The sequence below is a fragment of the Gopherus flavomarginatus genome, chromosome 2, assembly GCF_025201925.1.
Source record: "Gopherus flavomarginatus isolate rGopFla2 chromosome 2, rGopFla2.mat.asm, whole genome shotgun sequence".
NCBI classification, from domain to species: Eukaryota; Metazoa; Chordata; order Testudines; family Testudinidae; genus Gopherus; species Gopherus flavomarginatus.
Window position 1 is genome coordinate 139,859,022 of NC_066618.1, and position 15,714 is coordinate 139,874,735.

The 15,714-nt window shown below is 46.7% G+C and overlaps 1 protein-coding gene and 1 long non-coding RNA gene across 5 annotated transcripts in view; one reads left to right on the top strand and one right to left on the bottom strand.

The window, feature by feature from the left end:
• Positions 1–549: 549 nt before the first annotated feature.
• Positions 550–11,825, bottom strand: LOC127043638 (uncharacterized). The gene is made up of 4 exons (XR_007772292.1): positions 11,749–11,825; positions 2,547–2,597; positions 1,345–1,437; positions 550–882 (listed from the first exon to the last, which is right to left on the bottom strand). It is a non-coding gene; the product is annotated as an uncharacterized LOC127043638 (long non-coding RNA).
• Positions 11,376–15,714, top strand: part of TRIO (trio Rho guanine nucleotide exchange factor) — a 441,700-nt gene continuing 437,361 nt past the window's right edge. For 3 of the 4 annotated variants that reach the window (XM_050937381.1, XM_050937382.1, XM_050937383.1), the window contains exon 1: positions 11,376–12,088. In XM_050937381.1, coding sequence (XP_050793338.1) covers positions 11,980–12,088 — 109 coding nt within the window. In that variant the 5' untranslated portion in view covers positions 11,376–11,979. The remainder of the gene's footprint in view (positions 12,089–15,714) is intronic. The other variant, XM_050937380.1, reaches the window with a different exon arrangement.

Consider the following 15,714-nt stretch of genomic DNA (forward strand, 5'->3'; position numbering starts at 1 on the left):
AGCCAGGATAAACCAGCTTCTTTATTACCTTACTGGTTACTCAGAAGTCCAGACAACATAGTTCCCTTAAAATGATCCAGCCTCAGGCCTCCATCCAGGTACCCATGTCAAATATAATGAACATTTCTGTACATCTTATTTCATCATATAAAAGAAAAGATTCTACCAATCCCAAAGAATCGGACACATTACCTCCCAGGTTAATTAACATTGCAGATCTTACCCAAATACACGCAATAGCTAATTCTTATTAACTAAACTAAAATTTACTAAAAAGCAAAAAAGAGAGAGAGAGTATGGTTAAAAGATCAACACGCATACAGACATGAGTTCAATTCATTTAGGCACAGATTCATAGCAGAGATGGTGAGCTTTGTAGTTGCAAAGAGTTCTTTTAGAAATAGTTCATAGGTTATAGTCCAATGTCCAAATCTCATATTCAAAGGGTACCAGCATAACTGGGACCTCAGTCTTGTGACTCAAACTTCCCCTGATGAAGCCTAAGCAGATCTGAGAAGACAGAATCAGGACCTAAGGATCTTTTATAGAAGTTCACGTTCTCTTTTATAAGGTGTTTTATGTCATTTGGTGTAAAACAGCGGGAAGACCACTGGATCTAGGTCACATGGTATGGCTGAGAGAGAGACTATATAAGGTGAGAACACACCTTAAGTAGTGCTGTCCTTCTGAGCGGCAGCCCGTGAGATGCGTGCTTCGAGAGACAATGTACCATCAAAAGAGCTTACCTGATCTCCACCCAAGATGCTCCATAGCCATGGTTCATCCAGATTTTATGTTCCTCTTGCCAACCATTCTATAAGTAGTGGGTAATCCAGGAAACAATGTTTCAGTCACACAGCCTGTCTGTGTCCGGAGATCCATCTGCAAGTATAGTAATGTAGGGGAAGAATTTCTGTATTTCTGTTCTGGTTGTTAATACCCACATGTCATCTTGAATTCCTGACAACAACAGCTAGGACTTCATCTTGGCTGCCTTTCTTCCCCCTCCTTAGGTATAGTTTTCCGCCCTTTCTAATGAAAGGTGGGAAACAGGGCAATCATGTGACATGTGATCTGCCCAGTAGCAGAAGGGCATATAAGGGTTAGCATGTCTGAGGGAAAGGGCTGCCCACCTGAGTGGCAGAGTGCTGGATCACAGCAGTGTGTTCTACTCAGGTGGGTAAGCCAGGGCAGTGCGCCTTAGGTTTGTGAGAGGGTTTAACACACTTGCACGCAAGGGTGAGCTGCTAGCTGCCACCCTCTCCTCTGAATCTTACTTGCACCCACGATGAAGCAAGGGAGGAGAAAGAAGAATCACCAGCATCAATCAGAATTACCACCTACCTGTTGCCTGAGGTCCACTTCTCACCCTGCTGAGTCACCTGGTCGGTTTTGGACCTGATCTGCATCATGAGGTCAGGAGGCTCCAGACACAAGCTTCAAGATATGATAGAGACCTTTTAAGTACTCTATACCCCTTAGCTGGGACCCATCTTGGGTCACAGTCAGTACAGTTATAGTGTTACCTTTACCTATTTACTTACCTGTGTTTATTTACATACCCCATTTACTTATCTTGTTTTCTAATAAACATACCTGAACTTTACTCCTGCACTCCCTTGTTGGGTTTTATTTTGGGAGATCTTAAACCCCGATGAAAGATGTGAGTAGGGAGACTATAACAGGAGGACTCACTCCTGCATCACCTCCTGCTGGTCGTCCAGGAAATTAGCTTGTCCAGCCATTGGAGTCCCCTCTGCAGGCCGGTGTCCTGCTAGCTCCCGTGTCCCTCCCAGACCCAGTACCCTGTCATCTGGGGCGCTGCCACCTGGCAGTAACCCCTCAGTCTTAAGAGTCTCCCCTCCCCAGGGAACCCCCACCCACTATCCCCACCTCGCCCTAGTATATGGCTAGGTTGAGTTTGGACCTGCTGCCTTTGCCTCTCCCTGGGATGCCTCTGCAACTCCCAGTACCTATTTGCCTTCTGCTAGGCCGCAGCCTGGGGCTTTCCAGGCTGGAGCTCCCCGGCTCCTCTGCCTTTCCCCAGCCCTGCTTCACTCAAGTACCCTGTTTCTAACTCCCTGCAGCCAGGCCCATTTCTCTCTACAAACAGAGAGAAACTGCCGAGCTCCTGGCTCCCAGCCTCTTATATAGGGCCAGCTGAGGCCTGATTGGGGCGTGGCCCCGCTGCGGCTACTTCCCCAACCAGCCTAGCAGTTTTTTCCTCTGCCACAGCCCTCTCCCAGGGGGTAACCACCCGGCTACAGAGGCGAATCTCTGAACTGGTCTCCGGCCATCCTAAAACCAGTCAATAGTAACACCATTGTTAGTCACCTATATTTGTAAGGTGTAATTGGGTCCGAGCTCAATGCCCACAGTTCCAAGTTCAACCACTGAGTTATTTGTTGTACTATCTTTCATTTAAAAAATCTTTCTTCAGTTTCATTTCCCCAGGGATCAGTCATCCTTCCAGTGATTCGGAGGTGGGAGTGTCTTACAAGTGATAGATACTGAGTTGGGTCGAGCCATTACCATATATGGCATACCTTTAACATTGCAACTTCCAGCCAAGAAACAGTTTGACAAGTTGGGATTTCCTTGGAAAAGAAAAGATAATTAGGATGACTTTGAAGGAGGTCCATCTTCGGTACTTAGCTATATGAATTAACATAAGGCTTGTTCTGCCACCATTCACAGTACATTTCAAAGAGAGATGAATATCAAGATATCCCGTGTTTACAATTCATTTAAATGTTAGGCTGTTCTTTTGATCTCTGAAATATCAGAATACAGCATAGACAGGGATTGTTGATTACATGGTTGACCCTACTCATACATATGAACATACACAAACATTATCTTCCCACTTGTCTTCTGAGGGTTATTTATTTTGCAGGATGTTTAATCCTTTCTGAGCATGCGTCACAGTTACATAGTCCATATTCCTAACTTTAGATACAGAAACGATAGAGGCATACAAATTGGATAATCACATTCAGTAAATCATAACCTTTCTAATGATATCCTCCGTGAGCCATCTTGCATAAAGTACATCTCAGTTATGTCATATCCATATCATAAGCATATTTCCATAAAGAATATGGAGTGTAACTTCACAGAGATATTTCAGTTTAAGTGATTAAGGGCCTAGGCTTTTGGAGTAGGAAAATCTAGTTGTCTTTGCTACCATAAGCTTCTAGTTGGCTCTGATAGAAAAACAACCATGAAGACCTACATTTCATGCATTATTAAACTGATCTGCTTGTGTTATGGGGGGAATGCAACTTCTCTCATATTTCACATATATTTGTTCCCCTTTGTCAACCATGCCTTTCAGTTCTCACTAGTTTTGAATTTTTTTCATAAATCTTCAGTGGCCTTCAGGCAGTACAGTGCACTTCTTGGTCAGGCTGCATGCCAACTGAAGCCTGTCTCACTTAGCTTGACCAGACATAGAACATGCTAAGTTTACTCCCAAACAGGGGCATGCCCAAGGGGGAGCAAGCAGGGGCATGTCCTCCCCAATAATCATAGGGGGAACAGAACTTCTCTGGTCCCGGGTCGGCAGAGGCAGGAAAGAGCGAGTTCCTGCTGGAATGGGGGGAAGAGTGAGCTCCTCCCGGGCCCAGGGTGGGGGAGTGAGAGGAGAGGGCAGAATGAGTTCCTGCTAGGGTAAGGTGGGGTGTGGGAGGGGAAGGGAAAAGCAAGCTCCTGCCGGGGCCAGAGTGGTGGGGGGGGCAGCGAGCTCCTCCCGGGGCTGGGTGGGGAGAGGGGAAAGAGAGCTCATGGGGGGTAGGGTGACCAGATAGTAACTGTGAAAAAACGGGATGGGGTGGAGGGTAATAGGCACTTATATAAGAGAAAATCCCAACAAATGGAAGTGGAGGTGAGGGGGAATAAACAAGGGGAATCAGACCATAGGAAGAAGGGAAGGGGCATGATAACCTTACAGTACTGTTCAGAGACTCTTGAATGTCTTGGGGATCTTGTAGACAAGTGAAATTAATGTCTCTCACCACCTCTTAACATGCATGCAGTAATACTCTTAGTTTAGTATCTTACTGATGAGCAGATCAGTGTCAAGACAAGCCTTGTAATATAAACAGAACCATGTACAGAAATTAGGTAAAAAAAAAACCTTCCTACTGCTCTCTGTAGCAGCAGCCTGAGACTACCCTGTGCCAGGCTGCCTGGCTTCTACCTCAGCAGGAAGTGTGTCCCAGGAACTCTAAGACTGAATTAAGAGTGTACAGCATGTTACTCCTGGGGGAATTCTGCACCAAAAAAATTAAAAATTCTGTGCACAATATTTTAAAATTCTGCAAGTCATAACAACATTATTTGAGCATTTCTCAAATGTGGCCACCAGGGGCTTTTTTTGCATCCACAGCCTCCTGGGTAGTGATTTGGGGAGGTGGAGGGCAGCGGCTTGTTCAGCCAGTAAGTTCCCTACCTTCCCAGGGGTGGTGAGGCTCAGGATTTGGGCTTCAGGCTAGGGGTGGCAGGAAGGCAGGCTCTGGCCGCGAGGGCTTCAGGCTCCAGCCCCCCACTGCTTCCCCCACCAAACCCCCCTCCCCGATCTTCCCTGGCCTCTGTTGCCTCCCCGATCCCCCTTCCAGGGCTTAATTCATCCTCAGACTTCCCAGGGCTAAGTCTGCTGTGAAAAGTGATACTTGTATGTCTGTTAATATTTTTCATAGCAGACTTACTAGCTAGCAATAAATAAGTTTAAATGATTTGGACGTGTATATGTGCATATTTATTTGTTTTTCCTGAAGCTAATTAAGTATTTTAGGAAAAACTGGGAGAGCAGCCACCAGCAAGAGTTGGCAGCTGCACTCTGAGGTCACCAAATAATTTGTCCTGAGAACCCCTGACACTATATAATCATGCCGGTTTCAATTATTTTGATAATTTATTTCAAAATACCTGTCAGCAAGTATGTCTGTGACAATACAGACACACACAAAAATTCCGCCAGGAGTAGAGAGTTAAAGAAACCCCTATGACAACCCAGTTCCAGCTTCTCTGCCCCTTCTCCTGCCACCAGAGCCCAGCTGGGGAGCCAGACTCTTGAACCCTCCCCCGAGCCCAGCCATTAGCCTCTGCAGCCCAGACATTCACACATCCTCCAGCCCAGAGACCAGCTGTGGGGCCTCCCTGGTCCAGACACTCAGATCCCTTACCTCCCATCTGCAGCCCCCGCTGGCCCAGACACTATCCTCCTAGAGGCCAGGGATCCAGAGGGAGAAACAGATGGATGTGGGTCATGAGCTTGCATGGAGTTTCCTGCCTCCTTGCTAAAGGGCGTGCTGGGAACCGCAGCTGCTGGGAACCCTCCAGTTATCTTTCCCTCCCCCCGGCCTTGCCTTCTATTTGCATTCTGGACTCTGCCAGGTACAGTGGCCCCTATTGCTGGCCAGCAGCACTGCACCCCATTTCTGTGGGGAAAAAAAGGAAAGTCTGTGCACCCACCCAACATTAATTTCTGCAAAATTCTGCATTGTGCGGTGGTGCAGAATTCCCCCAGAAGTAGCATGTGTAGTGTTCAGTGGCATATTCAAGAAGAGAATAGCTTTCAGATTAACCCACCTACTGCTGAACTACTGTGAGCCTACATGAAATTCAGTCCTGCTTGTACATATGTGGGATCATGCAATATCTTGTTAGCATCTCACAAATTTGTTCTCAGATTTCTGCAGGGAAGGCCGATACTGTCAAAGAAAAGAAAGGGGGCGGGCAAGGAAGGGTTAATGAGTATCAAGAGACATGGAGTGTTTGGCTCCATAATCTGGGGAAGTCAAGTGGTGCAGGTGGGGATGTAGTAGGATGGCCTTATTAACAGTTCCCCTTTTAAAACAGGACAGTAATTACTATCTTGCAAAAGTGAAACTGTTCTCTTATTAAAAGTAGGAAAATGTACTTGAAGATATTCTTTGAGTATGCTAAAATGAGTAAAAATATATTAACTTTTCATAAAGGTGAAGTTGCAGCAGCTCCAGCAACACACATAGGAATCCTTGGCATTTTTGTGTGTAAGAAATATGAGTCTGCCTCAAATTCAGAGAGCAGCCTCCTGAAAAAAATGTGAGGGTCTGGCATGTCTTACAACATCCATCATTAATTCTCTAGTTCTTGTGATTAAAACTTTATTCCTGGTGGGTGTCCAGCCCTGTATTAATTGCTGTGCCCCTGGATCCCAATTACCTGATTTTTGGCTTTCATTTAAGGTTTATCTGGGGTCAGATCATCCCTGTTCAGGAGAGATAGAAGCCCCAGTTAGGAGGCAGCTGTTGCTTGTACCTCTGACTGTCTCAGAATCCAGTCCAAATGATGCTGTATCTGGTCTCCTTTCCCCTCCAACAGCTATTCTGCCTCTTAGTTTCCCCATCCTTAGAGAGGCTTTTCTTGTACATGCCTTTGGTTCCTAGGGGAGATCATTTCTAAAGCCAGCTGACCAACTGTGACGGGTTCGGTCACATAAACCCCCTTGAGGCTGTCATCTGATATGCTGAAATTACCTCTGAGCCCATTTTCCACTGCCATCTTGGGACTCCAGAACACTGCCTTGTTGAGCCAGACACGCCAGTCTGCTGCAACACATACCCAGGTCTGATCCATGCCCCCAAAGCTGCAGACTCAGCACCCACCATTTTTTCCCCATGGGTGCGCCAGCCCTGGAGAACCCACAGAGTTGGCACCTATGCATGCATATCAACATTTTTCTCACAGGGAAACAAAGTTAAAGATGACACTGTGGCTGCAAGTGAATTGGCCTATGTCTTTCATGAAGTGAAGCACAACTGCAGCTTTTTGTCAATGACTGTGATAGCAAATTATCTACATACTCTTCTGCTGTGGCAAATAAAATGAAGCTGAAAGGAACAAAAATCAAAAGTCTAGTTGAGAATGTGTTTTCTTTGGAAACAGCAGTATAAAAGCTAAAAGAAAGGTTCTCCCTTTGCAGTTGCTACTTATGCTTCAAATGAAGGAAGCCGGAAGTTTTTTCCTTCAGCTACTTGGTGTTTGTTTTTTAATATCGGAAGAGGTATAATCAACATCCTTTCGGATTTTTATGAAGAACTAGATGAGACATCGGAGTTGATTTCAGGAGGCATAATTAATGCCATAAATGAGCTTGGGTTGGACCTGAAAAATGTCAGTGCTTGTGGAGTCAATAAAGCTTCTGTGAATTATGGTAAGAACTGTTCTGTGTTTGTTGAACTCAAAGCTGTGCAACCACTGAAGATCCAAGCTAACTGCAACTGTTGTGTTTTAAACAATGCAGCAAAAAACTGCATGAAAGCCCTCAGCTTTGGCATGGAAGGTTTGGTTTTGAAGATTTTCAATGAGTTTTCATGCAGTGCAAAAAAAGTAGAACGTCTCAAATCCTGCTTTGAATTTGTGGAGCAAGAGTATCAGAAAGTACTTTTGCATGTGCCCATTCGCTGGTTAATCCTCTTTACTACAGCTGAAAGGCTTCTGTTGAACTTCTTTTTCTTCTTTCATATGGCTGCTGGAGAACAGCAACTACAGTTTCACTTGAAGTTAATTGAGTCAAATGGCTACATCAGGAGTGGCAGAATTTATTGCAGTAATGCCTCCTTCATATATATAAATTGGACTGTAGGTGGTGATATGTTCCATGGTCTGTCATGGAGAGCCACACTCACACACTGGGGAGTCCTTGATTTTCCATTTTGTGCATTAGATGTCTGCATCTACCATGGTTAGTTCAGAGTAGACCAAGAAGACCATGGATTGTCAAACCCAGGCACCTTCTGCATGGGATCCGGCATAAGGTGCTTATTTTTTAAGTCTTGTTTAGCCCAATCTGCTTTCGAAGCCTCCTTCTGATCACAGCCTGATTGCATGAGGCTAAGCTAATGTTCCCAGAAAGGTTTGTGGGACATAGGATGTTGAGGGGTGGGGCATTGTCAAGGTCTTGGTGGATAAGAAGACATCTGTTTTCCTGGATTCGCTGAGCTTTGCAGAGTGCTGCAGCAGTTCAGCATATCCTGTCCTAACATTGCGGGGGAACAATATTAGACAGAACGGTAGCCATGGTGTTGGAGTCAACTTAAGGGCACTGCATCGCTGTACTCAGTTGCGTGTCAACAAGTCACATGTGGCTGCATCCGATCCTTACCTGTGCACAATATTCAGTTACCGAATATAAGTGCTATTGCAGATGTTCACAACACTAATGCCAATGCACCCCAGGTTGTACCTGTTAGTTTCTGGATTATGTCGAGTCTTATTTTTATCTTTGTAGCTACCTTCTCAAGGTTTTCATGGAAGGTAAGGGTGTGGTCAAGTTTCACTCTGAGGTATGTTGGGATGTAATTATGTTGCACATTTTTACCACACAAAGCTACTTTCAGTGTGCTTTTGGCACTCCGATTATTAAGATAAAATGCACTTACTATTATTTTTTCCAGGATTTGGTTTGAGCCTCCATTTCCAGAAGTATTGTTCTATACTTCAGAGTCCCTCCATTAATGCTTTCTCAATGTCATGCAGGCTTAGTACTTGGATTGGTATCGCAAAATCATCTGCATATCCAAATTTTCATGATTTAGTTAGAGGCATGCCACTTAGGTACATATTTAAAAGGGTTGGTGCGAGTACAGAGTCTTGTGGTAACCCATTTATGGTACAGAGTGAGCTGATCTTATTACCCAGGTACACCCAGAGGCGTCTGTTAGCATGGTCAACGGCAGGCGAAGTGTTTGGTAGCAAAGTATAATTTTTGCAAGTTTCAGCATCAGGCCCTTAATCCATACAGTGTCATACACAGATGACAGGTCGACAAATACTGTGTCAGTCTTTATTTTTTTCTGATAGCCAGCCTCAATGTGATTTGTGAGTGCCATAACTTGGCTGGAACAACTACGATTTGGCTGGAAGCCAGCCTGTTCAACAGGGATACTTGGCTCAGTAAAAGGGTGTATTATTTTGAGGATGATATGTTCAGGAAGTTTATAGATTATGCATAGTAGAGAAATTGGCCTATAGCTTCCTGCTTAATTAGTGGGCTTCCCAGACTTCAGAATGGCAATTATCATTGCCTCACACCATATTTCAGGGATCTGTACTGTCCTGAAGGTAGCAGAGTACAATGTTGCTAGCCACTGGAATCGTTTGATGATAGAAGAGTGTATCAACAATTCTACTGGACACTTGCATCAATCCCCAGAGAACCTTCCAGTGTCAGCATTGAGGAAGTAAAAGAAGGACTTGGCGTGATAAAAAAAGGAAAGGCTACAGACCCTGATGGTATTCTGCCAGAATTCCTCCTATGTTGAACTGGTAAGCTATCAAAGTGTACTTCTTGGATCTTGAGGAATCGGACTGTGACAGGCTGATCTGGAGATTGATCGGAGATCAGGAGCATGAGTTAAATGATAAGTTGACACTTCCTGAATACATTTATTTTGTTTGCATTCTGTCATGGCCATCTTTCAGAAGCAGGGCCGGCTCCAGGCACCAGCATTCCAAGCTGGTGCTTGGGGTGGCAATCTGCAGGACGTGACAGTCCCTGTTGTTTTGCCACCAAGCAGCGCACCGAATTGCCGCTGCGGACGGCGGGGGCAGTCCGTGTGCCCTTAGGGCGGCACGTGCGTTTCCGCGGTGGCGGCAATTCGTCAGCAACTTCTGTGTTTAGCTGTCCGCGGCGGCTTCAGCTAAACATAGAAGCTGCCACCGAATTACCGCAGCCGAGGAAATGCGCCTGCCGCTCTACGGGCACACGGACTGCCCCCGCCGTCCGTGGTGGCAATTTGGTGTGCTGCGTAGGGCGGCGAAAACTGTAGAGCCGGCCCTGTTCAGAAGTCAATATCCATTCTTGAAAAGGATTCTACGAATGCCACAGAACTTTTTGATCTGATGTTGGATGTCAGAAGCCAGCTGATTGACAGAGCAAAGGATGAGTTTTTCGGTTATCAGGTGAACAGAGCTTTAACACACTTGCCAAGGGAAGCCCAGGAAAAGTTCAGAAATGAAGCAAAGACTATGTACAGTTGAGCAGTAGCTTATCTGGAGAAATGGTTTTCTTTCAAAGACTTTCCATTTAAGTCATTTTCATGGCTAAATTTCAAGGAAGTGCCAGCATTTGATGACTTAATGAAGCTGCAAGACCTTTTGAAATTGAGTGCTGCTACTGTCATGGATGAGGATGATTTCTACAGGGAGTTCTGTCTCTTAAGTACTGGTGTCCCAGCTCTAATGGAAGATGACATTCTTGCTGGACCTGCTGATAAGTGGCATGCATTTTTCAGAACTGTGGAAGCCCCAAATGTCTTGAAAATTGTTCAGCATGTGTTTTCCATTCCATGCAATAATGCATTCATGGGGCAAATTTTCAGTTTGATGGGAAACCTCTGAACTGATTAGAGGAATTGCCTAGGTGTTGAAGAGGTCAAAAGTGAGCTTTGCATAGATGCAATCTTAGCTATTCCTGTCTGGAATTCTACAATGTTGCTGTTAAATATAAATGGCTGGAAATGGCAAAATCAAATGACAAATACAAATTCAAGAAATAAACTCACTGGATTTTCTTCATTTATAAAGTTCCAAAACATTCACATTCACATATATAATTAAAATACAAAAACAATACAGTTTGGGAAACTAATAATCTCAACAGAGATGGACAACACAAACAGTTTTGAGAAATATGATCAAGGGAAGAAAATGATGTTCTTAATCTTATCTATATGTGCTATGGAGCTAGACACTACAAGTGACTGGGGGGTGGGTGTTGCAGTTACTTTGTCAAGCGGGGCTGGCTGCCTTCGCCCGCATTTCAAAGTTGGTGGGGGGGGGGGGCGGAAAGTGATGAATTCTGCCCTTTACCCTGGGAGGGGGCGTCAGGCCCAGGACTCATCCCTTGCTCTGCTCAGACATTTCCCACAGCAGTAGAAGGCTGCTGGCCTCTCCCTTCCCCGGCGGAGAGGCTGATCCCGCCTCCCCCATAGGCGGCTGGGGAAAATACTTTCGGGATGTGGAGGCTGAGCCTGCCCCACACGCAGCCCCCAGCAGCAGCTGCGTTCCCGCGAACCTGGACCCTGCCCCCACCCGGCGCTGCGGCTCTGGCGCCACCTGGTGGGCGCACGGCAGGCAAGCGGCCCCCCCCTCCGAGGGACGGAGCCGGGGGCTGCGCCCCTCCACCCGGAGCCACGCGCCGCCAGGGCTCGCTGCGGGGTTTCTCTCCCCGGGCACGGGGGTGTCCCGGTGCCTCTCGCACGCGGGGAACCCCAGCCTCGCGCAGCCCCGCGCTCGCCCCCGCGGGCAGCCAATGAGAAGCCGCCTCAGCAGCGGGAGCCGCCCAGTGCCGAGCAGAGCCGGAGATCGCCGAGGCTTCCCCTCCGATCTCTCCCCGTTTTCCTTGCGTCCTTGTGCCCTGGGCGGGGATTCTCTTCCCTGATCCCCTCCCCCCCGCCCACCCCACTTGAAAACCAAGATGGAGAATGGTGGCTGCTGCGGATACCACCACTGCTATTGCAGCTGCTGCTCCTGATCCCTGAAGAGGCTGCAACACCCCTGTTTCCCCTCCCACCAGCTTCCTGCTGCACTGATTGCAACCCCGCTCCATGCACCCCACTCCCTTCCTCCTGCAATTGTCCCTGCTTCTGCTCCCCCGTCTCTTGCCCGCATGCATTGAATCTGTGCATTCACACACAGCCCCCTAGGTGGCTGCTGGGGGATGAAGGGGGGACTCCCGTAGAGCTGCAATTGAACGAATACCTTCATGTTCTTCTATTTATTGTTGCCACCGGCAGCCACCCCCATCTCGGTGCATTACTCTGCTGCCTGGATTTCCGCGTTGGCTGTTGCTAAAAGGTGAAGCCGGGACCTGAAGACAAAACATAGACACACCTTCCTCTTCCCAGGCACCAGCGGGGGAGCAGTGAGTGGATCAGGGTGGTGGTGGTGGTGGGATCTTGTCTGGAAGAGCAGCCGCTGTACGCAGCAGCCATGAGCAGCTCCACTACCACCACCTCCACGACCAGCAGCAGCAACGCCGGGGAAGGGGCTGAGGAGGCGGCCAAAGACTCTGCAGACATCGCGGCGTTTTTTCGATCCGGTGAGTGTACTTGTTTCCTTGGGACAGGGGAGATTTTGATGGGGGATGGGGAAGGCGGACTAGGAGGCCAAGATTTGCACCAGCTTGGAGGAGGTGGTGAAAAGTCTCTTTTCTCTTTCTTCCCCCCAAGAGGGAGTGGGAGCAATTCGCCGCTTTGGAGCTGGCTTTGTGAGAAATGTAAACTGGTAGCTTATTGGGGGAGGCTTTTCTTTCCCTCCCTAAGAAAGCAACTCTCTATGAATCTCTTGTATTTATCGTCGTGTATCTAGGGGGAGGGGTGTAAGAGATCTACAGATTCGTTGGTCTGTACAGGATTGCATACATTTTACGGTATCCATTTTTATACATGACTGCAATCTAGAGTATTCGGATGTCTCTTTTTAAGGGGACAGTTGTGTGCTCCCTATTATTAAGGTATACGTCAGTGTAAATGGCAGAGCTTACTATGGAGCATGTCACAGGGAGAAATCTGAATTGCAGCCTTTGTCATAGTTAACTGTTAAAGAATGTCAAGGAAAAAAAAAGCTTCTACTCCAACCCCCATGAATAAAAAGGAGGGGACTATCCATACACAACTGTCGCTACAGTAAGTTATGACCTTTGACTATGACCATGCTGCTTCACTTCACTCGGATATTGGAAAATAATTACAGGGGTGATATCGCAGTCACTAATGGTGAACTAACAAACCTCAGGCGGCATACTATTCACTTACAAAAGTTGGGACACAATCAGAAATAAATGTTTATCTGAAATTGTGGAGACCGGCCTAGTTTAATAAGCATCAAGGCCATGTTTCTGTGATGTAGCAAACTGTGGCTCGACTGGTGACAGGTGTAAGTATTTATGACGTTAGTAAGAAAACACATGTCACTTGGAAGCAGAACCTTAAAGTAGCATTTGACGCCAGACACGAAAGGACTTCCTACCATGGCCAGCTGAGGGGTTAACCCCCTCATCGTATTTCACTGCTGAACTTTTAGGTCGAGAGAAAGCCCCTCCCCTCCCCAACAGCCCCCAAATGGAGGGGAAGGGCATAGAAGCAGTTCATGGATTTAAGGGGGGAAAAGGAGGCACTTTCGAGGCTCTTGCTAACGTAAAGGTTAAATTTGCACGTAATGGGGTGATGTTTGCCATGTGTGTAGGGTGTGGATGGCACTACTATAAATAGCAATGCAACTCCAGTCCTTGTGTGTCTGGGCTGCATTTCTAGACGGTGATTAGGAAGAGGGGAAATTTCAAAACCGTGTTTGCAGCGGGAAGTAAAAACGTTGAGGGATTTCCCTGCCTGCACGAAGGAGGAGCAGTGGAAGGAGCCGGGCTGCTGCTGCTCCTCGTGTGTTGCTAGCTTGCCGCTGAGCTGGAAAGTCTCTCTGTGCTTTGGAGACTGGGGAGGGGAAAAACCAGGGGAGCTTGTTGACAGGCTGCTGGGATAAAAATGGAGTCCGCCTCTTCCTCCCTCAGTATCTCCCCTCGGTACCTAGTCAGTTGCACTCCAGGGAGCTGCAGAATAATGCTCGTTCTGTGGCGCAAGCTGTGATGTGGCGATGGCAGCTTTGATGCCGGAGGCATTAAGTCCCCAGCAATAGAGGCTACGCCTCGGAAGGGATTGGTGCCCCCGGGGGGGGGGGCACCCACCACATGCCTGCTGCGGCTACCGCTGGGGACGGCGGAGAGGGAAGGGCTGCCTGCTGACTACAAGGCAAATGAATAAACAGTGGCGGAGGCTCCCAGTGTAACACCCCTCCCCAGATCCTGCGCGACGGCAGGGATGAGGCTCCGGCTGTGATTACTCTCCCCCAGAACATCAGCTGCAGCTCCCCTCTTCCGGGGAGTTCCTCCCTCCCTCATCATGGCCCAGCTAACAGGCCCGGGGAGGAGATAGCGAGGACATCAGCCTTGGTTACTTGTTTCATCTGGATGTCTGCAAAAGAAGTGGGCTGGAAAGGAAAATGCAGACTCACGGCTGGAAAGATGAAGGGGAGTCCGGGTTAGGTGTGTAAAAATTCGGCTTTATCTGTGGTACATCTAAGCAAATGCCATGAGGGGGTTGGGATGTATATGTGTGTGAATACTCAGCACTCGGTAAAGAATTGGTTCTTTCCCCTTGATACGGTTGTGGGGGAGGAGGTGCAGTTTGAAAGAGACCTTATATTTGCTCTAGAGATTTGCATGGATGGGTGATGTAAATAGTGATGTTGAGTCTTATCTGGGGTATTTGTTCTGAGCCTATTTCTAAAAGAGCCACAAGTTGACCAGTGCACAAATACCTGAAAAGTCGATGAGGATAATAGCATTTGTGCAGAGTGAGTTTTCTTGTGAGAATGAGACTATCCTCTTGCTCATTGTGTTAGGCAGGCTTCTACAATGACAGCAAAATTATACATGCTTTTTGACAGCCAAAGTGGAAATCCATTAGTGTGCCCACAGTGAGGCACACTTCATGTGATAGATAGCTTTTGCAGTATGGAATGTTGACAGCCGTAGAAGTAGTCAGCTGTACTAGATGGCCTGTGGCAAATTTTCCCCAGTTACTGAAAATGACAGCATTGATAGTCTTACTCCACTAGACAAACGAAAAGGACCAAATATTGTATTTGGTGTAACAAACCCAAAGGATCTCGCTTGTTTGTAAGCTCGTCAACAAAGTATGTATATTGGCGTACTACTACTGACGTCTTGAATTGGATTCAAATGCAACTGAAACTAATGTTTTGAGCACCCTTCTGTTTACTTGTGGCAAAGAAATTAATATGTATTGGCTTTTTAACTTTGTTTACCCATGACCCTGCTGGGGATGGGGGACAGAGTGTATATGTATGTATTCCCGTACTTCCATTTTTACCTCATGCTCCAGGTCACAGTTTCGTTCTCCTGGCAAAGTAGAAAAAAAATCTCTTCAAAGCATGTCAGTGCTGCCCATTATTGGACAGAGACAAGTTGGGGGTGAGGTGGGAGAGAATTCATTCTTAAAGGTGTAATAACATACAGGCCAGGGTGATGCTGTGCCTAATCAATAAGCAAAATGCTTAAAGGATGTTGCTTAGGTTTAGGCATGAAGTTTATTGCGCATGTCATAGAAAATGAAATATTCATTTTCCCCAAACTTTGCAAATAAGTGTCAGCAACACTGTAGCTGCTGTAGTAACAAAAGGGCTGAATGCGTGAATGCAATTATTAAAATTGGCCTGGAGCAGCGGTGGGTGGGAGCCATGATTGGCTGGACCTGCGGACGGGGCAGATAAACAAACTGGCCCAGCTGCTAGGGGCTTTCCCTGCACAAGCGGTGTCCCAAGTGTGGGAAACACTGGCTTAGAGGACTGTAAACAGGGAGCAATGCATTTTAAAAGAAACTATTCCCAAGAATATTGTGCCCATCTTAATTTAAAGTGGTCCATTTTGTGCTGTTGTGTAGCACAGAGGTGGCAAAGCTTTTCTGCAGTCCAGTTTTTAAGCTAAATCTTATCTTAAAAATAGGCATATTACTTTGAAAGAAATAACACAGGAACAGAGAAATTTTCATCAGTAAACTTAAAGATGTACGATTTAATGGAGACTGATTCTCTCTACTCAGTTTAACTTTGTAAAGATCCAAATTCTGTTCTTGCTTAAATGGCACAAATTTG